Source organism: Carassius auratus, chromosome 27, assembly GCF_003368295.1.
Source record: "Carassius auratus strain Wakin chromosome 27, ASM336829v1, whole genome shotgun sequence".
Classification (NCBI taxonomy): domain Eukaryota; kingdom Metazoa; phylum Chordata; class Actinopteri; order Cypriniformes; family Cyprinidae; genus Carassius; species Carassius auratus.
Window position 1 is genome coordinate 20,200,775 of NC_039269.1, and position 24,271 is coordinate 20,225,045.

General features: G+C 37.4%; 3 protein-coding genes across 4 annotated transcripts in view; 1 reads left to right on the forward strand and 2 right to left on the reverse strand.

Annotated features, from left to right (window-relative positions):
• The window catches only part of LOC113045802 (nucleoprotein TPR-like), a 26,721-nt gene extending 16,351 nt beyond the window's left edge, over window positions 1-10,370 (reverse strand). Inside the window, exons 1-22 of the mRNA XM_026206467.1 lie at window positions 10,171-10,370; window positions 9,589-9,693; window positions 9,440-9,495; window positions 9,248-9,344; window positions 8,291-8,394; window positions 8,010-8,174; window positions 7,825-7,917; window positions 7,655-7,735; window positions 7,484-7,571; window positions 6,927-7,067; window positions 6,749-6,843; window positions 6,476-6,673; window positions 6,277-6,384; window positions 5,659-5,879; window positions 5,391-5,551; window positions 3,177-3,304; window positions 2,742-2,890; window positions 969-1,131; window positions 751-885; window positions 523-663; window positions 266-416; window positions 20-192 (exon numbers count right to left, since the gene is read on the reverse strand). Coding sequence (XP_026062252.1) covers window positions 20-192; window positions 266-416; window positions 523-663; window positions 751-885; window positions 969-1,131; window positions 2,742-2,890; window positions 3,177-3,304; window positions 5,391-5,551; window positions 5,659-5,879; window positions 6,277-6,384; window positions 6,476-6,673; window positions 6,749-6,843; window positions 6,927-7,067; window positions 7,484-7,571; window positions 7,655-7,735; window positions 7,825-7,917; window positions 8,010-8,174; window positions 8,291-8,394; window positions 9,248-9,344; window positions 9,440-9,495; window positions 9,589-9,693; window positions 10,171-10,321 — 2,904 coding nt within the window. The 5' untranslated portion in view covers window positions 10,322-10,370. The remainder of the gene's footprint in view (window positions 1-19; window positions 193-265; window positions 417-522; window positions 664-750; window positions 886-968; window positions 1,132-2,741; window positions 2,891-3,176; window positions 3,305-5,390; window positions 5,552-5,658; window positions 5,880-6,276; window positions 6,385-6,475; window positions 6,674-6,748; window positions 6,844-6,926; window positions 7,068-7,483; window positions 7,572-7,654; window positions 7,736-7,824; window positions 7,918-8,009; window positions 8,175-8,290; window positions 8,395-9,247; window positions 9,345-9,439; window positions 9,496-9,588; window positions 9,694-10,170) is intronic.
• Window positions 10,371-10,462: 92 nt separating this feature from the next.
• On the forward strand, window positions 10,463-18,377 carry odr4 (odr-4 GPCR localization factor homolog). 2 transcript variants are annotated; one of them, XM_026206469.1, is made up of 14 exons: window positions 10,463-10,540; window positions 12,104-12,209; window positions 12,299-12,436; window positions 12,531-12,626; window positions 12,820-12,926; window positions 13,031-13,067; window positions 13,155-13,292; window positions 13,430-13,525; window positions 13,599-13,658; window positions 13,750-13,881; window positions 14,344-14,431; window positions 14,802-14,981; window positions 15,657-15,779; window positions 16,795-18,377. In XM_026206469.1, exons 2-14 carry the CDS (start codon window positions 12,111-12,113, stop codon window positions 16,857-16,859), a joined length of 1,359 nt encoding a protein of 452 aa, XP_026062254.1. In that variant the 5' UTR covers window positions 10,463-10,540; window positions 12,104-12,110; the 3' UTR covers window positions 16,860-18,377. The 2 variants fall into 2 exon arrangements, with proteins under 2 accessions (XP_026062254.1, XP_026062255.1); XM_026206470.1 differs by having other exon boundaries at window positions 13,756-13,881.
• Window positions 18,378-19,227: 850 nt separating this feature from the next.
• LOC113045806 (phosducin-like) lies at window positions 19,228-22,445 on the reverse strand. The gene is made up of 4 exons (XM_026206472.1): window positions 22,382-22,445; window positions 21,315-21,380; window positions 20,904-21,052; window positions 19,228-20,034 (listed from the first exon to the last, which is right to left on the reverse strand). Exons 2-4 carry the CDS (start codon window positions 21,358-21,360, stop codon window positions 19,516-19,518), a joined length of 714 nt encoding a protein of 237 aa, XP_026062257.1. The 5' UTR covers window positions 21,361-21,380; window positions 22,382-22,445; the 3' UTR covers window positions 19,228-19,515.
• Between the last annotated feature and the right edge of the window lie 1,826 nt (window positions 22,446-24,271).

Sequence of the window (24,271 nt, forward strand, 5' to 3'; positions counted from 1 at the left end):
GGTTGAAGCAGACTAATACCTGCTTCTCTTTGTTTACGGACTCCTCCAAGCTGAGCACCATGGATCTGTACTGCTCTACGTGGGTGGTGGTGCTCTTCAAACGCTCCTTCAGGTCCGAATTCTGTTCTTCGGTCTGCTGTAGACGTGCACGGAGCTCATCCACCTCTTGCTGAGGAACACTGGGAGCTGAAACTGTGCATCACATGACCTTGAGTTACACAGCACTGGAAAATATGACACTCACAATTTCACCTTCTATGTTTACCTCTGGGTAATGTCCTAACAGGCTGCTTAGGCACCGTGCTCTGGTTCTCGTTGTTCTTCAGTTGCTGTTCAGCAGTTCTTAGCAGCTCCTTAGTCTTCTGATGTAGTGCTGTCTGTGTCTCCAACTGCTTCTTAGCCTCCAGCAGGTGAACCTAGTCGATAGAAATGAGAGACATTAGTCAGGTGTAGACAGGTCCACCGACTAGTTGACAATTGTAAATGACCCTACTAAAAAGGAAGTGAATTTTACGAGCTTACATCTTGGTTGCGTTCCAGTGCGTGTCTCTGTTCCACTTCCTGTTCCAGCTTCTTCTTAAGCTGAATGATCTCCTTCTCCAAATGCTGAATCTGGTTGTTGTAGCGCTGCTTGGTCTCAGTCTCAGAGCGGTCCATGGTAAGCTGTAACATATTGAGGAAGTTAAAAGAAAAGGCTCAAAGATAAGAGTGCTTTGACAAAGTTGGTTGGGATATGTGGACAAGCTGTACCTGAATGGATTTGAGGTTGGTAAGCAGGAGGCTCTGGCCCCGCTGCTCAGTCAGGATGGACTCTCTCTCCTGGGTCAGTCTGTTCTCCACTTGCTTCAAAATGTCTTTTTCCTTGCGAATGTTCTCAACACGCAACTGTCAAATAGAGGGAAAAACAATTTCATTTAAACTGAATGGTTTGTTGATAGTCCATTCAGTTTATTATACCTTCTTCTTACCTCAGCCATGGCCAGTTTCTCATTGGCCTCCCTTAGGTCTTGAGTCATCGTGTGAATGATTTGCTCATGTCTCTGATGAGTGGCAGTCATCTTTTGATTCTTCTCATGGAGGGCTTCAATCTCTCGTCGAAAGGCATTCACATTTTCCTGAAGCATCTCATACCTGCCATGGACCAATTTAGATTTGAACGATTTCATTCCTTTTAGAAGCTAGATGCAATTTGGATTCAATTTCATATATTTAAATTCAATTTGTATTTGGACATTCTCCACTAAGAAAACTCATCACACTTTATATAATGGTTCTCAATGTTAGTTTAATAAGCTTGCACCGAAAAATCTCCAGTATCCGTAAAAATGATAATATTTTTTCTCGTGCAGAAGTGGAAGTAAACACCCACTGCTTTCATACTTAAAGGGGGGGTGAAATGCTATTTCATGCATACTGAGTTTTTTTACACTGTTAAAGAGTTGGATTCCCATGCTAAACATGGACAAAGTTTCAAAAATACTCCTTCAAAAATACTCCTTCCGGTTTGTCACAAGTTTCGGAAAGTTTTTTTCGAGTATGGCTCTGTGTGACGTTAGATGGAGCGGAATTTCCTTATATGGGTCCTAAGGGCACTTCTGCCGGAAGAGCGCGCGCTCCCGTAGAGCAGAGCACTGAGAGGCTGAGCACACTGATCAGAGCGAGAGCGTCGCGAAATGTCACAAAAGAAGTGTATTTTTGGTTGCCAGGGCAGGACAACCCCGCACAGATTACCAAAGAAAAAACAGCATTAAGGGACCAGTGGATGGAGTTTATTTTTACAGAGCATCAACGGAGTTGTGCAAGTGTTTGTGTTTGTTCCCTGCATTTCTAAAATGCTTGTTTAACAAACAAGGCCCAGTTTGACGACGGATTTGCGTATCGTTTATTTCTTAAGGATGATGCAGTCCCAACGAAAAAGGGTCACGATTGTGTGTTGGAACCACAGGCGGTGAGTAAAACTGCTTAAAATATCTCTGCCTCCTTGTTAGTGCATCCGCCTCCCATCGGAGACCCGGGTTCGAGCCCCGCTCGGAGCGAGTCGTTGCTGCTGCTGCTGCTCTCGTTCAGTTTCAGCCTTCACAGTTGTCACAGCTTCCAAACGCTCTCAACGCAAAAGCCTACTGGCGCTCGTGATTCTTTAATTGCGCCCACACGTCACGCCTCCAGGCGCTCGTGTTTTTCCGGGAAAAATCGGTACAGACTATCTTTCTCTTATGAATATAATAAAACTAAAGACTTTTTGGAGTTATGAAGGATGCAGTACTACTCTATAGGTACTCAAGATTAACAGGATATTGAGTGAAAACTCAATATCACCCCCCCTTTAAGATTGCAAATGCTGTGATATAGCAATATATGTCTGAACTCCAACGGTTCAAAGTTAAGGTCTGTAGAACACAACTAATTTATTCCAGACAATGACGACGCATGTTAAGGGGCGTGTTGAGGGAAATTACAAGTTGCAGTATTTTTTTTATTGTTGTATAACCTCTTAATATACATGAAAAATCAAGAACATTTTGATTCTCCATTTCATGATCTCTTTAGTAGCATGGAAAACCAATGAGCATGTGTTGTGTGTTTGAAGTGTTGGCAAAAAAAGAAAGAAAATGATGAAAGCCACATGCATCAAACTGTACATGTGCAGCTGTGTATTTGGGTCGCTTTGCTCAGGTTAAAAAATTAAAAACCATCTTATATTTAGATTGCAATGGGAGATATTTCAGGCAAATTGTGCTCACCGTTTGAAGGCGAATTCCAGCTGAGAGGAAAGTTTAGCTTTTTGTGAGAGTAGATCAGACACTTGACCACGAAGCCTCTCAATCTGTTCATTCAGAAGCTTGTCGTTTTCTGCCTTCTCCTTTTTATATGTTGTAAATGCATCATTAATCTGTGAGAAGAAAGCATTTAGTTTAATGCTTTATACTAAAGGTTCAAATTAGATTTGTGCTTTAGAGTCATTTTTAGGGGATATTTCTCTCAAAAATTAAAATTGTAATTTACTCAAATTTGTCATCCCAAACCCGTTAGACTTACTTCCACAGAACATGAAAAAAGAGCAGTCTAGCACAATGTTTATGCTCCTCTTTTTAATAAAAAAAAAATCATACAGGCTTGGAATAAAATGACATTACATTTTTTAGCTTAACCTTTTAAAGCAAGTCAATATGACTAACCTGTTTAAGTGCTGCTTTAGCCTGAGTTGCCTGGACAGACTCTGTAGCTGCAGCCCTCAGAGGTGCAGATCTGGTGGCAATAGGTCCTGTCCTGCTGGGGGTTATGGATTGAGACCCAGCCTCTGAACCTGAACACAGACACAGACACAGACAAATGAGTTCCTTTAGATAACACTTGGGTTAAAAGCCAGAAAAAGAGAGACTGTTTTGGCTCACAATAGGCGTTTTGGACTGTGCCCGAGTGCGTTTGACCCCAAAGCCTGGATCGTTTGACTAGTGTGATCATGGCGTGGCACGTTTAGCTGGCCCTGGCTAGCTTGGAAGAGCTGGGCCAGAGCATGGTTCAGTTGGGCTTGGCCATGGTACACATTTAGTGTGAGCGCTAACCGCACTGGATCATGGAACTTCTGATACATGCAGTATACCATTGCATGAACATTTTCTGAGCAGCAAAAGTGCAATATATTGAGGAAAACTTCGTGAGGTGGTCGTGTGTCAACGCGTCCCAAAGACTCAAAATAATGAACCACAAAATGATGCACTTCACTGTGCTGAGTGGGGAGCGCTTCTCTAACACCCTTTATAATCTATCGAAAACTGCTATTTCCCACCTATGAAGTCATGATTATGACCTTGCTGCATTCAAGTTACTTGTTGTCGGAAAGAATAAGATGTAGAATATTAAATTGGTTAACCATAAACATTCTATGCGCTACATAGCTTGATACGATTCTGGAATTTCAGTGAAATACACGCTTATTTCACTGTTTATAATACATACAATATGCTTCAAATGCCATTGTATACGGTAAATAGGCACTACTAGGACAAGACAAGGTGATGTAGTTGTGGTTTTGAATTTTTTTAAAATAAGAATAATAAAGAATAGCATTGACAGCAAACTTAATTTTTTTTTTTATGCTGTGGCTGTGTTCTTGTTTTTTAAATTTGTCACTGTGCATTCAATGTTAAATAAATGATACAATATGGTTACGACTGAATGTTACGACTCGCGAGCCGTCGATCTTGTACCAAAACCAAATGTCACGTTGCCAGTTTGGGAACATTTCGGCTTTCAACCCAATGAAAAGGGCGAGCCAGCGAATTTAGATGAGCCGATATGCGATATCTGCGGCAAAAAGGTTCCTGTGACGCAGCAATACATATAATTTGAGGTCATCGGGGCATTCTAAAATGCTTAACATGAAAAGCGCTTAACGTGGTTTAATGTACTAATACAGTGATATTAACAGACCAAGCTCATTAAACATCATATGAATAAAGTATGCTATCTACAAAAAATCAGATGATCCCTGAATATGAATTCAATGCGTTTAATAACACGTTAAGTCTTTTCCTCCCATAGAAAACCATCATAAGGCTTAACGTGTTATGAAACGACTTGCATTCATAATCAGGGCTCATCAGGTTTTTTTTTATTTTATTTTTTTACATAGTATACTTTATAAGTATAATGTTTAGTGAGTTTGGTTTTTAAAAATCACTGTCTTAGTACATTGAGCCACATTAAGCGTTTTCTTATAACGGTTTTCTATGGGAGGAAAAAAGAACAGCTGATACCGGTACCGGCCGACAGTTAGGAGTAGCTGAAGCCTTTGTGAAATCTGTAAAAATACAGCCGTGAAAGTAACAGGCATACCTGCTGAAGTCACGGACAACCTCCGAGTCAGTGCCCATACCCAAGAGAGCGTGAGCAGATAATGAGCTCACACGATATCTGCTTGAGGAGTGCATCGACTCAAACGCGAATCCACTGTCCTGGTGGGCCAGTGATGGTGCGATAATCAGTCTAGATTTCTGCTGCTGTCCAAAGTCACGCACAAATACGTGTGTAATACATGTTAGAACTTTTTGATTTCTTTAAAAAAAAAATATTTAACAATAAACAAAAATTTTTTAAAACGTGTCTCTCTGTCAGTTAAAAAAGCAACAATATATGCTACATAACTCAACGATAGAGCCTTGTATGCAGCAAAATCAGGATAAATTAGGTATGTTAAACCGCATATCCCGATGTTGAGCCACACATAATAACCGCAGGGGAAATTTCTTAACCACGACAGCCCTAGTGCTCCGGCCCAGAAAAGTGCAAAGTGAGTCCAGGCCAGCAGGGGAGTGGGATAATCGCGCTCGACCTTGGCTCAAGGCAACTGTGCCTAGTGTGAGTGCAAACCCTAAAGGGTAAATCTTTACCCTGTGGTGGAAGCTCGACTCCGGCTGTCTGCAACAGGATACGGTACATGTCTCGTTGCCGGGTGGCAGAGTCAGCCAGCTGCTTCTGGTGGTTTAGTTGTTCCTTTATCTGCTCCAGCTCCTTCTGAATCTTCTCTAGACTCTGCTCCAACTCTGTTTGCCTGGTGAGAATGTTTCTTTTTAGTTTTTACTGATTTTATCCATACTGCCGCGTGTGCTGGAAGACCCTCTCTAAGATGAGCACTAATGTAAGGTAGATGGTCAGTACCTGGCAGTCTTCGCCTGGTTCTGGTCCCTCTCTCTCTGCTCCTCCAGATCTCTGATCTGGGCCAGCAGGTTCTGGTTCTGCTGCTGAAGCTCTTGGACGCTGCGGAATGCCACCTGCCGTGAGCCCTGGACCTCAGAGCTGCTGCTCACCGCTGAGCTCACATCCTCACGCACCACCAGATTACCACGTGCTTCCTCCACCTCCACCAGCAGCACACTAACCTGAATCATGAAAAAAAGAGTGTGGAAACGTATGTCGATTGTCATAAGAATTACAGTGTTGTCTGAGGCTAAGATTAAGTGTTGATATGGGTGTGCGATAACGAAACAGACAATATTCAGACTAAAATGTAACACGATATAAACTTACAAATTTTTTACACATTTCTAATCGTGCTTATATTTGGGAAAACAGCACACTTGCTTGTGCCATATACATACAGAATCAACATTTTTGCCCCCATATATAGAATTTTGCTTTCTAATAGGTTACATCACACAGAAAGTGTGTATGCTTAAGGCAAAACAACAATTTCAATATTATTATAGATACATACTGCAAACCCCTAAGTGTTACATCTCAATGTTTATTACAACAGACAGTCAGTGAGTGGCTTACCTGTTCAGACATGTCTGTTAGTTGTCTCTCTGATCTCTGCTTATCTCTCTCTAGCCCTAAAGCTCTCTTATTGGCTTCATCTGTCTCCTTCTGCAGCCGATGGACTTCCTGATATGCAAGAGAAAAGACAGATTAATGTCACACCAAACCACCATCATGTGTTCTTCTCCTCTGCCATCTACTTCAAATGTGTGCAAACCTTCATAGCTTGCTCCAGTTTGGCACAAAGGCTGCTCATGGACTTTTGCATGCTTTCATATTCTTCCCTCTGGCGTTTCAGGATGGGGGCTTTGGTCTCCACCTCCGAAACTATCTCATCCAGAACCTTGTGCACACGCTTGTTCTCCAGCTTCTCCAGGTGCAGTTGGTCTTGCGCCTCCACAAAGCCATTATACAGCTGAAAGCAAATGTAGGAACGTTACTTATACTGATACACACAAAATTAGTTGTTTGTGAAAAACCTCTTCTATACCTCCATTAGCTTCATGCCCGGCTTAACAATCTTGGCCACTGCAGCTGCAGTTGGAGAGAGGTTTGTCAGCTCTTCTTCGGTGAGAGCTGGAACACCTGTTGAAGTACACAAATAAAAAATGAATGAGATGACAATGTAATTACCCAGAAGAGATTCTTCAGCCTGTGCTCATTATTACCTCTCCGCTTCAAGTCTGCAAGCCGTGTGTTGGCGTTCTCCAGCTCTTTCTCCAGATGCCTGACCTTCTCTTGTAGATCAGCCTCTGCTCTCTCCCTCACACTCTGCAGTTCTGACAGCTTCTTCTCTGTGCCTTTATTAGCTGTTGATTAGAGACAGAGTATCTGCTTAACACCACATAACATCTAAACTTGACAACATTCACAGTGAGGCAATGATAGAACATTTGTAACTAAACCTAAAACAAGACAATAGATATGTTTATGGAAGCATACTACAATACTACTACATCTACAGAATGCATACTGTGAACATATTTTGAACATGCAATATACTACACAGTATTTTAGATAGTATATCCCACAATGCAATGTCCTCAACCATCCTTTTACATTAACTATTTTTAAATATTAGAAGAGATTAAATTGAAATTTGTGAAAAATTAGATAGATCTTGACTGTTAGCGCCATTCTCCGATGTCTACGCTACAGCAATGAACTAAAATAAACGACAAAGATATATAAAGTAGATTAACTTAAATATGCTTAATTTTCGAACCTTGCATCGCCTCCTTCAACAGTTTGTTGAGCTCTTCTACAGCTCTGTTCAATTCAGTGTTTTTGGCTTCGGAGTCTGCTGCTGCATTCTGTGAACACAACAGGATTCAGATTTGAATCATACCATACGTTAACATTAGACCCTGCACAACAGATATCAACATTAACTGACCTTGTACAAATTACAGAGTTTGAGGTTAGCATTCAGCTCATTGCGATACTTTTCCTCCATGGAGGCCCGCTGGTCTTTAGCCTAAAACAGAAGACAAAACAAAACCTTCATTTAAATTTTCTTCCATGTGAAATGGTAAACTAAATAAGAACAGGAATGGGATAGTGAACCTCTTTCAGCTTGTTCATCATGTCCTCGGTACTCTTCTGCATGTTGTCATTGTTTTTCTTCAGCGTGTTCACTTGGTCCTGAAGTCTGGTCACCTGATTATGACAGTACATAAGACTGTTGCATATAAGAGAATCTAATACGGATATAGCTCAACTGATAACTAAGGATCTCAAATTCCTCACACCTCTTCCTTCTTGGTCTCTAAAGAGCACTTGAGCCCCAGGATCTCTTTGCCCTTGTCTCTGGATAGTCTGTATAGCTCATCCGTCTTACTCTTCAGCTCTGAATTCAGCCATGTGTTCTGGTTCTGAAGGAGCTCCTTTTCTTGTTCCATCCGCTTCTCACGATACTAATGAGAAAGAAACACAGCAAACCTTTCAAACAATCAAATCAATGTATGGACTTGTCATCAGATGTATTCTTGCATTATAGAGAAAGAACGACTGAATGGGAGTCACTATTCACCTGAATGGAAACCTCAGATGACTGAAGTTCATCTAATTTAAGCTGGAGCTCCATCTTGATTGTGTTGGTCTCCACAAGTTTGTCATTGAGACGTTTAAGATCCTCTGTATAATAAAAAGAAGATACATTTTAGCAATTATGGATGTCAAAAGCATTGGTACTTTTAAATTAAAAACCAACTTTTACCAACGGTTTACTTGACTATACCTAATATTTATTCATTTACAAATACCTAATAGCTACATTCCACTGTTTTCATTTTACATACTAACATTTAAACCAAGTTTGGGGTCAATATAATTTTTTTTGAAAAAAAAAAAAAAAAAAACTAAATTGGTTAATTAAACTGACCAAAAGTAATTCTAAAAAATATTTCCATTTCAAATAAATGTTGCTATTTGAACCTTATATTCCTCAATGAATCCCGGGGGATAAATAAAATTACAAAAAAATACAAATTAAGCAGCACAACTGAGCATATTAGAATGTGACTGAAGACTGAAGTATTCGCTACTAAAAATTCAGCTTTGCCAACACAGGAATCTTTTATTTATACTTTCAAATAGAGAAATATTTATCCATTTTTCAAAATCAATATTTGTGTTTCTAGCCTATTTTTAACCAAATAAATTGCCTTGGAGAACATAAGACTCTTCTTTTAAAAACATTTAAAAAATCTTACTGACCAAAACATTACTGAATAATGTATATTAATAATTAACTTAAAAAAATAAATAAATAAAAACTGAGGTCCAAAACATAGAAGGTTTGCTATGGTACTGAGAATTGTGAAATTTCACATCTATTTGGACTGATATTTTGGTGCTCCAAAAGTGCTTAAAGTTGTTCAATTAAGTAATGAAAACAATCCTATTTGGTTTACGCCATTAAACTCCAAAGTCAATGACAAGCTTGATCACTCATGCAAACGACAGTGTCATAAATAACTCATAATACCGCTGAGGTTTTCCACTTCTTGAGATCTCTTCTCAAGCATCCGTGAGAGCTCTCGGTTTTCTGCCTCGATTTCATACTTGGCTCTTGGTGGCTTACTCTGAAATGCAAAAACATTGGGATATTTTCATCATCTTTAACTGCTCAAGCATGAAGGTCCGTATGAAGCATGACAGGTGAGAGAATCGTAGCTACCTCTTGCGTTGTCCCCTGCTCTTCCTCTATATCTTTTAACTTCTTAAGTTCCTCAGCTTTAAGAAAGAACAAGCACACTTATGTTACATACATTAATGCCACATCAATACAATCCCCATATTAAAAACAAAACAACACATAGTACTTACCGAGACGGCTGTTCTCCTCTTTAATACTGTGATACTCTTTGCTTTGGGACAAGAACTGCTCCTGACTCTCAGTTAGCTTCTTCTCAAGATTAAAGTACTGTTGCTCTGTTCATTAAAAAAAGAAAAAAAGTAACATTTTACTGCGACAAATCCTACTGACAGCTCCTTTGACACTTCATGGCAACGCATTTATTATTAAAACTGAATTAACTGTAAGAATGAATTAATGATGGTTAAAAGGGGAGGCTTTGTGTACTTATATTACATTTATAACATCTCTTTATCTAGAGATCTGATCAATTGCATACATGAAGTTCAAGGCTAAAAAACGTTAAAACAAACAAGCATGAGCCAAACGTTTTCTGTGGTTTGCCACCAACTCTCAGAATTATCTTATATTAAGAATTTTGCAGTAGACACAATCTAGTAGCTCATATGTGCGGAACAAACAAGCTTTTACAAAATAATTAACCAGACAACATGTTCTTCAAAGTCTTGAATCAGTATAAATGCACTTATGATACCTAAACAGAACAGAAGACTGTTGAATGACTGTCTGGCCCGCCTGCTAGCGTTACTCACCGCAGTCTGCTTTATATCGCTCGTGCTGGGATTTCAGAGAGTCTATTTCCGTCTGCTGCTCTGACAGAACTTTCTCGAGCTTGTTCTGAATTGCTTTCGGTAGTTTGTTTATCTCGGTTCTCTCCAGCGTTTGCTGAAGAAGTGCCGCCATCTCTCCGGCACACTGCAACAGTTAGCATTAGCAGTTAGCTGCCCTTACATCATAATTGAGCGATGTAAACTTAAGCCGCAAAGCATCACGGACTTGCGGACGTATTGTCCAATCAGAGCTCTTGAATTGAGGTGCGTGTATTAGATGCGACGATATGTCACACGTATTGAGTCCACTGAGAACTCATCAGCTGTCTGAAGAAGTGTGCGTAGTCTGAAGGTAGATTTGAAGATTTTCTTTGCAATATTTTGTGGAACACTGTTGTTATATTGTTTTCTAAAATACCGTGATTTTATATGTTGTGCAAGCTTTCTGATTTCATTCATAATTAGAAAGTTCAACTGCTTCTGTTCTTCATTTTGAGTAGTAGAAATGAAACAGTGAAACAGAAACAGTGACTGCTCAAAACTAAAATCTAATTAGAATTATATTAATTTGTGACCCTGGACCACAAAACCAGTCTTAAGTCACGCAGGTATATTTTGTAGCAATAGCCGAAAATGCATTGTATTGGTCAGAATTATTGACTTTTCTTTTATGCCAAAATTATTAGGATATTAAGTAAAGATAATGTTCCACGAAGATATTTTATAAATTTACTAAAGAAAATGTATTAAAACTTAACTTTTGTTTGGTAATACGCATTGCTAAGGACTTAATTTGGAAAACTATAGAGCCAATTTTCTCAATCTTTAGAATTCTCATTATTTTTTTTTTTTTTTGCCCCCTTAGATTCCAGATTTTCAAATAGTTATATCTCGGACAAATATTGTCAAATCTTAATAATAAAGAATACATCAATGGAAAGATTATTTATTTGACTTCCAAATCTTAATTGTAAAAAAATGGCCTTATGACTGGTTTTGTGGTCCAGGGTCACATTTTTCATTCTATTCGTTACAATGCCTGGTTCCTAAATTTACTTTTAGCATTTAAAACAATTACTTTTATTTTTAAGTATTTTATTTCAACTAAATAGCATATGTGACTCTGGACCACAAAACCAGTCGGAAGTGTCAATTTTTAGAAATTCATACATTATATGAAAGCGGAATAAATAAGTTTTCAATTGATGTACGGTTTATTAAGATAGGACAATATTTGGTCGAGATACAACTATTTGAAAATCTGGAATCTGAGCGTGCAAAAAAATATCTAAATATTGAGAAAATCTCCTTTGAATTTGTCCATGTGTATTCTTAGCAAAGCATATTACTAATCAAAAATTATGTTTTGATATATTTACTGTAGGAAATGTACAAAATATCTTCATGAACCATGATCTTTACTTAATATCCTAATGATTTTTGGCATAAAAATAAAAATAATTTTGTCCCATACAATGTTTTTTTTTTTTTTTTTGGCTATTGCTTGAAATATACAGCAGCGACTTAAGACTGCTTTTGTGCTCCAGGGTCACATATTTTAAGTTTATTGTTATCAGCCATAATATGAAAATTATTTCACGCCATGTTTGTCATGATCAAAAGGCTGACTAAATACATTTCACTATTAATCACTGTCATTAAGAAGACCGACACTGATTTGAATGCTCATTTGAACTTCATGGATAATAATGATAATAATAAAAATAAAATGTATCCCCTTAACAACTCCAATACCTGTCCAAATGTTGGTATTTTCTCAGTAAAAATGCAGTATAAAGGTATTTTAACATTATTTTGAAATGGTAACATATGTTTGGTTGTCATTTTATAGTTGCAAGCAGGTTAATATTGCACAATATTGATTTTTTTTTTTATTTGTCTTTTGTATGTTTAGAGGCAGAATGGGTAGAAGTTATTTTGTAGATGAAGCTGTGGAGGAATATCTTAGTGGGCTTCAGGCAGCTCCTGGATCATGTGTGACCGGGCTCCTGGCTGGTCAAGTAAGGAAACTAAACTAATTTATAATTAGTAATTTATAATTATAATGTCAGTACCCACAACTATTTTTCCTATCCTTTTCTTTTCGTAGTCCTCTCCTCAGAGAGATTTTGTGGTGCTGGCTGTGCAGACTCCTCACAGGGAGAGTGAGGGGCAGCCGAAGGCTTCGAAAGGGGTCGGCCCACTGGATGACATTGATGTGGAGTGGGTCACAGAACATGCCAAGCAGGTGATTAGCCTGATGTCTTACCACTTGCACGGTGGCTTTGAAATGTTTTACTATCTAGTTACAGTGTAAAGGGTTTTGATGTTCCTTATTCTAGGTGTCCCGCATGTTACCAGGGGGTCTTAGTGTTCTTGGCCTGTTTTTATTGACCCCACCTGAACTCTCCAAAGATGCCCAAAATGCATTAAAAAGGGTATGATGTATTGTTTAAAATTAAAAATATATATATTTCATTTATTATTTATCTGTTTAATTAAGTTTAATTAAATACATTATAGCAATAATTTCGAAATTGACTGGATCACATTTGAGCTTGTTTCATTAAAGGTGATTTAGTAGGCCATCATCAGTTAATCCCTTATTTTTGTGCTGGTGTCTTTACATAGCTTATATTTGCCATGGAGAAATACATAATTAAGGGGAGATTGTGGGAACTGTCAGAGGAGGATGTGACTGATCGAGTCACCCTGCATATCTGCTCCAAAACAAAGAAGTATCCTGCACACTACCTCCAGCTATTAAACTCTGTGATCTAAAAGCATCACTTTATATGAATAACCACATAAGTTTGCATGATCCTTGACTTAAAGTGTACAGACTCGTCTGCAAAACATTTGATGTAAAAGATCCAAAGGTAAGAGACACTTTTTTTGTCATAAAGCTTAGAATAGTTTGGCAAATAGTGTATTTAGCTGTGTTTTATATACTGTTGAATTTCTAGAGTTCAGCCAAACCAGCAGACTGGAAGTATCAGACCGGTATCTCATCGTCCTGGCCCATGCTGACCTGCTCTGTTGAGGTAGATCTGCAGATCCCCGTGACAGGATCTTCTTCTGATAACACAGACAAGTGCATGAAGGTGAGATGGGTATATATGAAAACAAGATAATGTTTTACCTGTGAACGATTGTGTAAAGAATGAAGATTTGAGAAAAGGATATAAGCAGAGTAAGTTGCCATGTAGTGAACTGAATCTTCTTTGCCCTCCTTGTCCAGGATGGTCTCAGGAGGTGGGCTAAACAGATCGAGGCTGCTTACTGTCTCGTAAATGGCAGGCAGGCATTAGATGACTCTGAACTCATATCAGGGCAGGTAAAAACTCTCTCATTCCTCTGTCATGCTGATGCTATGTTTGAGCTCAGGCACATGTTTGTTCTTTTTTCAGAAGAAGAACCCCAAAACAACCAATCGTCAGACACTGCCAACACGGATCTTTGTCTCAGACGTGAGGGTCTTATCTTATAATAGTGTATACATATCTGTGGGACGTATATGTGTGTATTATCAAATGTTTAATAGGTTCATCAATGTCACAGGAACAGGTAGAGCTGGATGAGCGGAGCACTGCTCTGGTTCAGGTGTGCAGTGGCTCCATGAGGGTTCGAGGGGTGGTTCACTGCAGGGCCTACATCCACAACAACAAACCCAAAGTCAGACATGCAGCACAGGTCATTAATGCCTACTCCTTTTGCTTTATGCTTCGGGATTTGCAATGCATCACTACCATATTGTACTGAGACAAAATTATATGTGTATATGTATATATATATATATATATATATTGGGAAATTTCATTATTTTTGCTAACTTCCCTTATTTTACATTTAGTGTCCATACCATTATCATTATCTAACACTATTTTTTTTTTAAGCACTAACAATTAAGTAAATACTATTTTATACTGTAAATTATAATGTTGTGATGCCTGAATTCATTTATTTTATTGTTTTACTATTCATTTATTTAGACAAAAGGATTTAATACTAGCCATTTATTGGTTACCAGAGCCGTAACATGAAAATTATGTCACACAATATTTATCATGATTAGACTTTTTTTTTCCTGTTTGCCTGTTATTTATCGTCTTTGAGAAGATTAATAATGCTTTAAATTCTCCTTTGTTCTGGTAGGCCATTAAGAGAGACCTCATAAACACGGTTTGCTCCAGAGTGGAGATGTTTCTGGAAGATCTTTTAATAAATGAAGGGAGTCAGAAAGGTACAGTAGTCCATCATGTCTTACATGTGCTTTTAAAAGGGATAGTTCACCCAAAGATGTTGTTCCAAATGTGTTTGTCTTTCTTCTTTCTGAGGTGCATAAAAGAAGATATTCTGAAGAATATTAGTAACCAAACAGTTTTGGTTCCCATTGACATCCATTGCAATGGTTACGAACATATCTTGTCACTATCCCAAAACAAACAGTTCCACAACAAACTTTTTCAAACATCAAACTTGCCACTAGATGGCAGTAGGTTGCCACGATTGTCTTCATGGAGTAAAAACGTTTGAACGTGGCACAAAAATAAATGTATTCATAGTTCATCATCAGTGTATTCATAATTCAAGTTCCCATTTTGTTTCTCTAGGTTTGTGCAGTGAGCAGCAGGCTCTTCCTCGACGTGTGTTTGCACCGATGTCCATCTCTGGCCTGTCTGTGTGTGACTACATGTTCCCAGACGAAAGTACGGCTGATGTGGCCGAGCGTCTGAAAGAGATGCTGGACTGCGAAACACCAGAAGAGGACATAGATACTAGTTTGGAGAGCAGTAGGTTTCCATATTTCACTAGGAGACTTTAGGGTTAATTAATGCTCTCACTTTATTTGAGTGTCTCATGTTATAACATGGCTTATTTGAATGTTATATTTTGTAAATCAATTTGTATTGGTTTACAAGGATTACACCTAGGGCTTTTGTAAGTGGTCCTCAGATGTGTGACTAGGGCATTGTGCAATGTAGAGCAAGTCCTTGCAAAGTCCTTAGGATTCAGGGATGACTGAACTCAAGTACTGTAGGAGCTTTATGGTTAAAGAATGTGTATAGGTGTGTGCCTATAGAGTACCAAAGGTTAAACCATGTCTAAATAGGTGCATACAGCCCTCTTGTGACACACCCTCATATCATAGCCAGCTACACCTGGCCTCGTGTTCAAACAAGATTAGGTTTGCCCACCAGTGGTTTCCATGTATGGTTAGAAGGAAAAATGTTGAAGAGGTAATATGACTAGCCACAGGCTATAGAATGTCTGATCCCTTTTAACAACAAGCCCTTCTGGGAATTTTGGATAATCGTCTTTACCACAACACAACCTCTACCTTGGAAAGAGGAGACTATTTTCTTCTTTTTATTTTTCCCCTTGTGTCATTTCCTCATCTTCATTGGTATAAGCCTGCGATACCTAGTTAAGTTATTTACACGTTTGTGCATGTTTTTTTTCTTTAGTATTTTCCGCTATTTCTGGATCTGAGATAACGGACAGCCATGATGATGATTCCAGTAAGCATGTCATCTCAGAAATCCAAGCTGAAAATCCCATAATTCAGAAAGCCCCTCAATATTATGCGGGTAAGTTATTCTGAATTAATAATTTTTAAACGGATATCCCCATTTATATCATGGATATCCCCATTTATTATATCCCTCTATTTCTATGTGTGCAATGAAATTAATTCAGCATTAAATGAGGCTCAACGATACACTGTCAAACCAAAAGTTATTTAGACACCAGATATATATATATATATATATATATATATATATATATATATATATATATATATATATATATATTATATAATTATACAAACACACACACCTGTTTGTTTTTGTGAAAAGTGGGAACATCCCATAGGTGTAATGGTTTTTATACTGTACAAACTGTATATTCTATGGCCCTTCACCAACCCTACCAATAAACCAAACCCTCAGAAAAAACTTTGTGCATTTTTACTTTCTCAAAATAAAACTCATTCTGTAGGGTTTACAAGCATTTGAAAAATTGGGACATGGGTTATGTCCTCATAAGTCCGCCTTTCCTTGTGCATATTTGTTTTTGTAAAAAAAAATATATATTTAATTTTTTTTATATGGGTCCAGGTTCATTCATGTAAGTGAGGATAGCAAAATTAAGTTTGGTTGATTGGTAATTGGTTGACCTAAATTGGTATTATCTAATAATGTATTTGAATTTAACAGCTGACAGCTGTTCAACTTAATTCATTACATACCTTTCTATCAAAGTTCTTTGGCATTATCAATTTGTTCTGAGACAGTTTAACTCTGAGTTCTATTTTATGACTATTTTCTAAACTACAGTGAATAAGCTGTGATAATGTGAAAAACTTTGAAGCTGTCTGAATAAATTTTGGTTTGACTGTAGGTAACGATTACAGTAGGTTGTATAATGATACAGTGTGAGTGACTCCATGTTGGTTGTTAGTTGGGCTGATGTGACCATATCTATCTTTGTGTGATTCCTATAATTCCTAGAGACATTCTAGCATTTCCATTGGTCCATTTCCACCTCTTGGTGACTGATGACCTCTCTCTCTCTCTCTCTCTCTCTTTCTCAAACATGCAGGTGTGGCCATAGCAGCAGCCGTTGCTCTCCTTGCCACAGTCACATCTCTACTGTATTTCAATTAATGGAAAAGGCTAAAACTTTTGTATGAATGATTGTGTAACTATGCCTAAGTGAGTGTGTATGTTTATATAATTATACTCTGTGATGTTAAATATGATTTAAAATATAATTGTAAAAAATATATAATAAGTTGAACTATTATAGAAATATATAAAATACAATATAAGGCAAAAGTATATGGAGACTCCTTGGCTATTTGGGTCAAGCCAAATCTTAATGTTACACAATACAAATACATTCTAGAGGATTATGTCCCCAACATTCACTGATGGGTTCATTTTCTTCTGAAATTAAATGTTTTTTTTCTTTCCTCCAGTATATTGTCACTGTGCCATTTGTCATGTGATTATCAAACCAGTTTCCTCTGGCTTCTGTAACAGCGCAGCATTAAAGGCATAAAGGAACTGTTCTATTAACTTTAACTGAATGGGAAATGCCCTTGGCATGAAATATAATCACTGAAAACTATTTTTGTGATAATTTTTGTGATGTAATTGGTAATGATTCTCCTTCCTTCTAAATCAGGGGATTTGATTTTTTTTTCAGATCTTGGACCAGCTGTTAAAACATACTTTATGATTTCTACATCGCAAAGCCATTAAAACTGATCACATTTGAATGTGATTGGGCACTGAAACATTTAGAGTAAATTGTTGGACCACCTTTTAATCATCAATGTTGCATCATTAACAAAGTCATTTAGTTTTTTGTTTAAGCAGTGGTTTAGTTTAGGACGTGTCAAGACATGTTTTACCTGGAATGGCATTTGTAGCACAAAGCCAGTCATGAAGACCTAAAGGAACGAGGAGTGTCTTTGGACTTCCTTGTGTTTTATTGAAGTAAGTCACCCTGTCATGGAGTGCAGCATTACACCAAATTAAATCACATTATTTCATATTTTTTATTAATTAAGCAGATAGCGGCTCAATACACAAAGGATGACCAGTACAGTTCGTCAGTTTAACTTTCATGTTGCAAGCCTAAGCATGCTTAAATAAGAAGGCTACTCTCATTCTCTGCAAATGAGAATTCCCATAATCACAGAAAACCAGGCAATTGTATAAGATTTAAAAATTCTGTTTCTATACCTGAAAAAATGTCAGCAGAAACAATTCCATTTCTGTAATGAATGTACACTACTTTTTGTTTGAGGTCAGTATGTTCTGAAAGACATTTCTTTTGATCAAAAATACAGTAAAACGGTCGTATTAAGTGAATAACAAATTAAAGTAGCTTTTATTTAAATATTTTTTTAAAGTCTTGTTTATTTTTGTGATGGCAAAGCTATTTTCAGCAGTCATTTCTCCAGTATTACATGATCATTCAGAAATCATTGAAATATTCTTGGTGCTCACAAAACACTTCTTAATGACAATGTTGAAATTGTTGTGTTGCGTAATATTTTTGTGGAAACTCTAAAAAAAAATTAAGGATTCTTGGAATGATGCTTTTCAAAAGGTTATCCTTTTTCTTTTTGTAAAATTATAAATGGCTCAATCAATAAATTTTGATCAATTAAATGAATTTGTGATGAATTAAAGAAAAAAATATATATATATACTGACCCCAAACCTGTGAACATAGTGCATATTATCTCCTCTATAAATATTCCATCAGCTTCTTTGCAAACCATATTAATGTAATGTAAAATTTTTGTGTGAATCTAATTTTCCCTCACACTTTTAAAATAATATTTCTTGGGCATCGTTGCCTTAAATAGTCATATGTGTCATAAGTTGCAGGGGTATATTTGTAGCAATAGCCAACAGTACACTGTATGGGTCAGAATTATCAGTTTTTCTTTTAATGCCAAAAATCATTAGGATATTAAGATAGTTTGTAAATTTCCTACCATAAAGATATCAAAACTTAATTTCTGAATAGTAATATGCATTGCTAAGAACTTAATTTTGACAACTTTAAAGGCAATTTTCTCAATATTTAGATTAAAATTAAAAATTAAAATTTACCCTTATGACTGATTTTGTGGTCCAGGTTCACATAATAGTTTTGAGGAGAGGCAGGGGAACGGGATTGGGAAAGGATGTCAAGTCATCACTTAAACCTGAGTTTAACCATAGCCCTGCGTCGTGAAACAGTGGAGAACTTCCCTGTGGATCTGCAAATCTGCTTCATAGATCGGTCAAAATGATTAATGAGTGAGTAAATCTAAATTTGAATGTTTTTTTTAAATCCTTATCCAGATATCACAAACTAAAGAGCATGGAAAAGTCACGGAAACTCATTAGTCAAAATGTGTTGGAACCATTTATAAAAAAAAAAAAAAAAGCCTGGCTTTGCGTTCTGTACTAGACTGAGACTTGTCATGGCACTTGTATACTGTTGTTGTTGATCTCTTGTTGACCTGACTGCTTTTATTGTTCTCCTCTGTAAGTCGCTTTGGATAAAAGCGTCTGCTAAATGATTAAATGTACATGTAAAATGTCAATGTAATGTAAATGTAACCCCGCATGACTGTGTGCCTTTGATAAAGCTATGACGTATTTAAATGCTATAAATCACGTGTTCGCAAATGCCTTGAGGTGTGCGTGTTTGTTGAAGTCATGGCCCAGTCAGAGCGTCATACTCAATCTATCTCTGAAACAAGTCTGACAGGTTGACTAATGTAATTCACTTCCTCCCTTTGAATTTCCTCAATTATTCCACGTCGACATTCTCTTCCTCAACGGGACAGGCTGCAAAATCTTTCTCTGGCAGCAGGCCGTACTCATTTAGGAAGTTCTCCACATCCGTAGCGAAGAACTCCTCATTCAGATGCTTGGTAATGCACATAAAGTTGCCCAGCAGCTCTCCAGCCTTGTACACCAGCAGGGCGGGCAGAACGTCGTCTGAAAAACGCTCGCCCGCTCCTGTGGCGGAGGCTCGGATTCGGCAGAATTTGACGGTGGAATATTCTGCTGCCAGGCAAGTCAAGCAGTTGTTGAGAGAATCACATCCTGTGATGCCGTCGTCATAGATGTGCACAACCACTAGGGTCAGATGGTGCTCTTTCTCGATGACATCCAAGAAGGCCTCCCCACTATCCAACTCAAACACCGCATCGAATTTAGGCCCAAAACTCAGGCGCTCGTGCATCTCCTGCATGCACTGCCTGCGATACTTACGCAGACACCTTTCATCCTCTTCTTGGATCATTTCGTACTCCTGAATGCTCATCTGCATGTGGTCAGACACAGCAACACAGCAATTTTAATAAACATGCAAAGCAACACTTGAAACACTCAAACACTTAAAATCGGTTTCAAGCAAGTAGCGTTGAAACCTTATTGTAATTGTTTGAATGGCCATGGATCAGCATTCTCCACCTAAAACTGTTTGGGCAGACCAAACTGTAAGTCGGGGTTATTCAAATCTTACCCTGGAGAGCCAGTGCACTGCAGAGTTTAGCTACAATCCTGATCAAACACACCTGAGCCTGTAAATCAATGTCTTTGGGATCATTAGAAAATTACAGGTAGGTTTGATCAGGATTGGAGCTTAACTCTGCAGTGCACTTGCCCTCCAAGGCAAGATTTGAGTAACCCTGTAAGTCATAGAGACTTGAAACTAGGAGAGATGGTAAAACTCACATCGTCTACAATGACACCAAAGCTCGCCCCAGTTGGACTGACGGGGTCGTTCCAGCGATCAAAAAGTACAATAATACACACAAATCCTAAATCGTTCCTAGAGTGTCTTATATCGTTAGAATCCTTGGCTCACAATAGACATTTGATCAAATTTTGGGAGTATTTAGAATTTTTTGGAAAACCTACTTTTGCAAACTAGTCCTAGGTTTTTTTTTTTTCCCTGATCAAAACCAGTGCAGAATGTAGTTACACGATTTTTAAAGCACTGTGATTACCTCATGAAAATCTACTTAACATTTTTTGATCATTGCATAATTTGATTGATGACTTTACTATCATTTTAAAATGCAGGAAATGTTAATTATACAAAATGAGTAACTATGTACAAGCTGTAGGAATTAAATTTTATTGTGCTTGTTATATGTAGACCTCAGTTGGGAAATTTTTTACGGTTACCTTGCGGTTGAGTTTTTCCCGGCTGTCATCATTGCTGGATTTGGGGTTGGACATCTGTCTAAGGAGCTCTCTCTTGTCTGAAGGGATGCTTTCATGGTCCTCACTCTCAAGTTTGAACTTCCTCCAGTCATGGATCACACCTTTGGGCCCTGAGATGCAAAGGTGTTTGTCATTTAAATCAGTGGATTGATGCATAAATCATGTTAAACCAGTTTCCAGATCTACAGTCTAATGCAGCCTTTAATGACAGATAATCATAGGTGTATCAAAGCATAAAGAGTGAGAAATCCAGTATTGCTTCATCAGTACTGTGAAATAATGAATGGGCTAGCAGAATGTGTTCTGCAATCAGTGTGATACTCTAAAATGTAGATCTTTCCTTGTTTCGAAATCAGTAATTTTTTTTTTTACCTGTTTGTGTTGCTGGTAGTTCCTCAATCTCAGGTGAACCTGACATGATGAATCCTCTAAGGAGACCTGATGACACAGACAAGTTTTTGTCTTTATTCATTTTGTTCAGTAAGCTGTTGCTCTGAATATGCCCAGTTTGTGCAATTTACTCTAAGAAATGACCTGAGGTGGTTGACACTTCCTCGCTCTACTTTATATTTCCGGATGATTTGAGATGTGCAAACACATGGGACGTTTTATGTTATGACGGTTTATGCCAGTGCAGTTAGTCTTCATAATTTATTTCTGTTGCATGAGCTCTTGACACTGTCAGAGTATGTTACAGATATCCAGGTTGAGGTGGAATTAGCAGATTACTTTCTTATAGTGTTGGATTAGAATTTGAATCAGATTATATTAGTGTGAGTAATGTCTTCTTGTGTGTAAAAGTATTGTACTAATGCTACATGCACATAAACCTGAATAAGGAAATGTTGAACATCAACAAACCACCTACATTTATGCAGTATTTTTTCTCAAAACACTACGAATGTGCATAGCTAAGAAATGTGCTGAACAGCTAGTACACAGGATTCTACGAACAAGACATGCTCAGAAATACGTCAGAAGTAATCTTGTTCAATCCAGCTCCTACAGATCGCTTTGTTGATTACCTTATATTTCCACTGTCCTCAACAAGTTCCATTAGCAAAAGCGCTAGTTGCAGTTGTGATGCACAGCAGGTCTATCTAAGGCCTAGGCAGTATTTAGATATGTTGTTTCAGTATTATAGACCTAAACACCAAAAATGGAAATTACTGAGTTTCATTTTACATAATTGAACACTATTAGGTAAATATAACGCTCACCAGTTTTTTTTGTGTGTGTGTTTTTTGTGTTTGTTTGTTTTTTTGCATAGTGTCCTGTGTGAACTAGGCCTTATAGCAATTTCAAAAGCACCACATAAAGTACAGTAATACTGAAATAAATATCTCAGAGAAACATATTTAAGTAACAATTTGAATATTTCAGTCTGTTGAATGAAGGTATAGTTAACAACAGAACAGGTAGATAAATGTCATTCTTACCTGAGTGTTTGCTGTGAGTACCTGTGTCTGCTGTGTACTGTCTCAGATAATAATGCCATGGACATCGTGGTTACATCTCGGTAATAATATGGTAAGATGTAATAGGATTACAGTAGAGGAATTAAACCAGCCTGTCACAGAGAAACACAAACAGACAAAACACAGCCTTGCACTTACAGTTTAAGAAACTTCTATTTTGTCACACACACATGCTGCAGTTTGTCAAACGGACAGTTTGACTTTGCTTTTAATAAAGCTTGAAAAGCTTACATCTACTTGAGAAGCATTGTGACTGGCCTGGTGGGAATACCCATAATCCCTTGTGCTGGAATAATTTAGCTTTATGTACTTGGTCAAAACATGGGGAATAATGAGAATCTGTATGTTAAGTTTACTTCTGTAATGAAAGATAAAATGATTATTTAATGTTTTATTTTTATTTAAGTCACCATTAGTATGATTTGTATTGCTTTTAAGGTTAAGTTTGTGTAATAATTGAATGAGAAACTTGAGTTGTTTACAGTGTAAATGGGGCCACTTTCATGTCTCATTGGTATCCAACAGTTAGTATTTTTCAACAGTCATAATTTTGACATAACATGTATTTAAAAATTCATACCCATAGTGAAAAATACGTATGTATTTGAAATACATTTGTTTCAATTTATGTATAGCCGTCTACAAATACATTTACATATTTATGTACTTAATAAAATACTCTGCAACTGTACTTTTAGTTTACTAAACTCTGATAAATTTGTGCTTTCATTGTGTGGAAGTAGTGCTGAAGTTCAACTAAAGATAAACTGAACAAATATACTAAAGTATATTTGATTGTGCTACAACAGAACTATTGCAAGTATACTTCAGGTACACTTTAAACATCTCACATTTAACGACTGATATTGTTCAAAGATTAAATAATCCTCATCAATAGTGACATTAAAACACATGTCAGGCTTGTCATTGTGCACAAGTGATACTCCAAATGCAGTTTAATTATATTTTTTATATCAGTAAAATAGATTTGAACTATACTTAGTACTTAGTACATAGTAAACTTGTTGTATACTTTTAATACTTAGTATACTTGTTCATTAGGAATCACATCGGCCGCTCTACGTGGGCCCCATGGTCACAGTTAGGATATTAGGTTGTATAGTATTAAAAGCAGAAGAGAAGTCAATGTACAACAGTCTTGCATTGGTATTTTTCCCCTCCCGATGCTTAGTCAGTAAGTCTAACAACATAAGTGAAGCATCCTCAACACTTCTATTCGCTCTATGCAAATTGCATAGGATCGAGGGCTTGTCCAGTCTTACTCAATATCTCAGACTTCACCAATTTCTCAAATGATTTCATTACTAAGGAGGTGAGGGCAACTGGTCTCGCTTTCGGGTTATTGCATTTAGGAACAGGAGTAATAGTAGACTTTTCCCACAGGCTAGGTACCTTCTGTGCCCATAGTTACCAATTAAAAATATCAGGAAATATTGAAGTTAATTGCTTTGCATAGTGCTTTAATATTCTCCCACATATGTAGTCTGGACCAGGACTCTTATTCACCTTAGTGGAGAGAAAAATTGTGTCTACTGCTGCCTGGTTTTAAGACAAAGGACTGGTCTAAGGAATCATCCTTACACAGGCATCACAATTCTTCTACTTCATCTTTAAAATCTACAATCTACAAAACCTTCAAATCTTGAATAAAACCTATTAAGAGCATTTGAAAGATCATCATTTGATCTAAAACCGTCAATACACAAAGAGCACTTATTCACATAATGCTGTAATCCCACAAATTTCTTCATACCAGACCAAGCTGAGCCTAAATTGTTGTCTGCCAAATTATTTTCTAACTTAACTTTGTATGCTTGCTTAGCTTTAAGG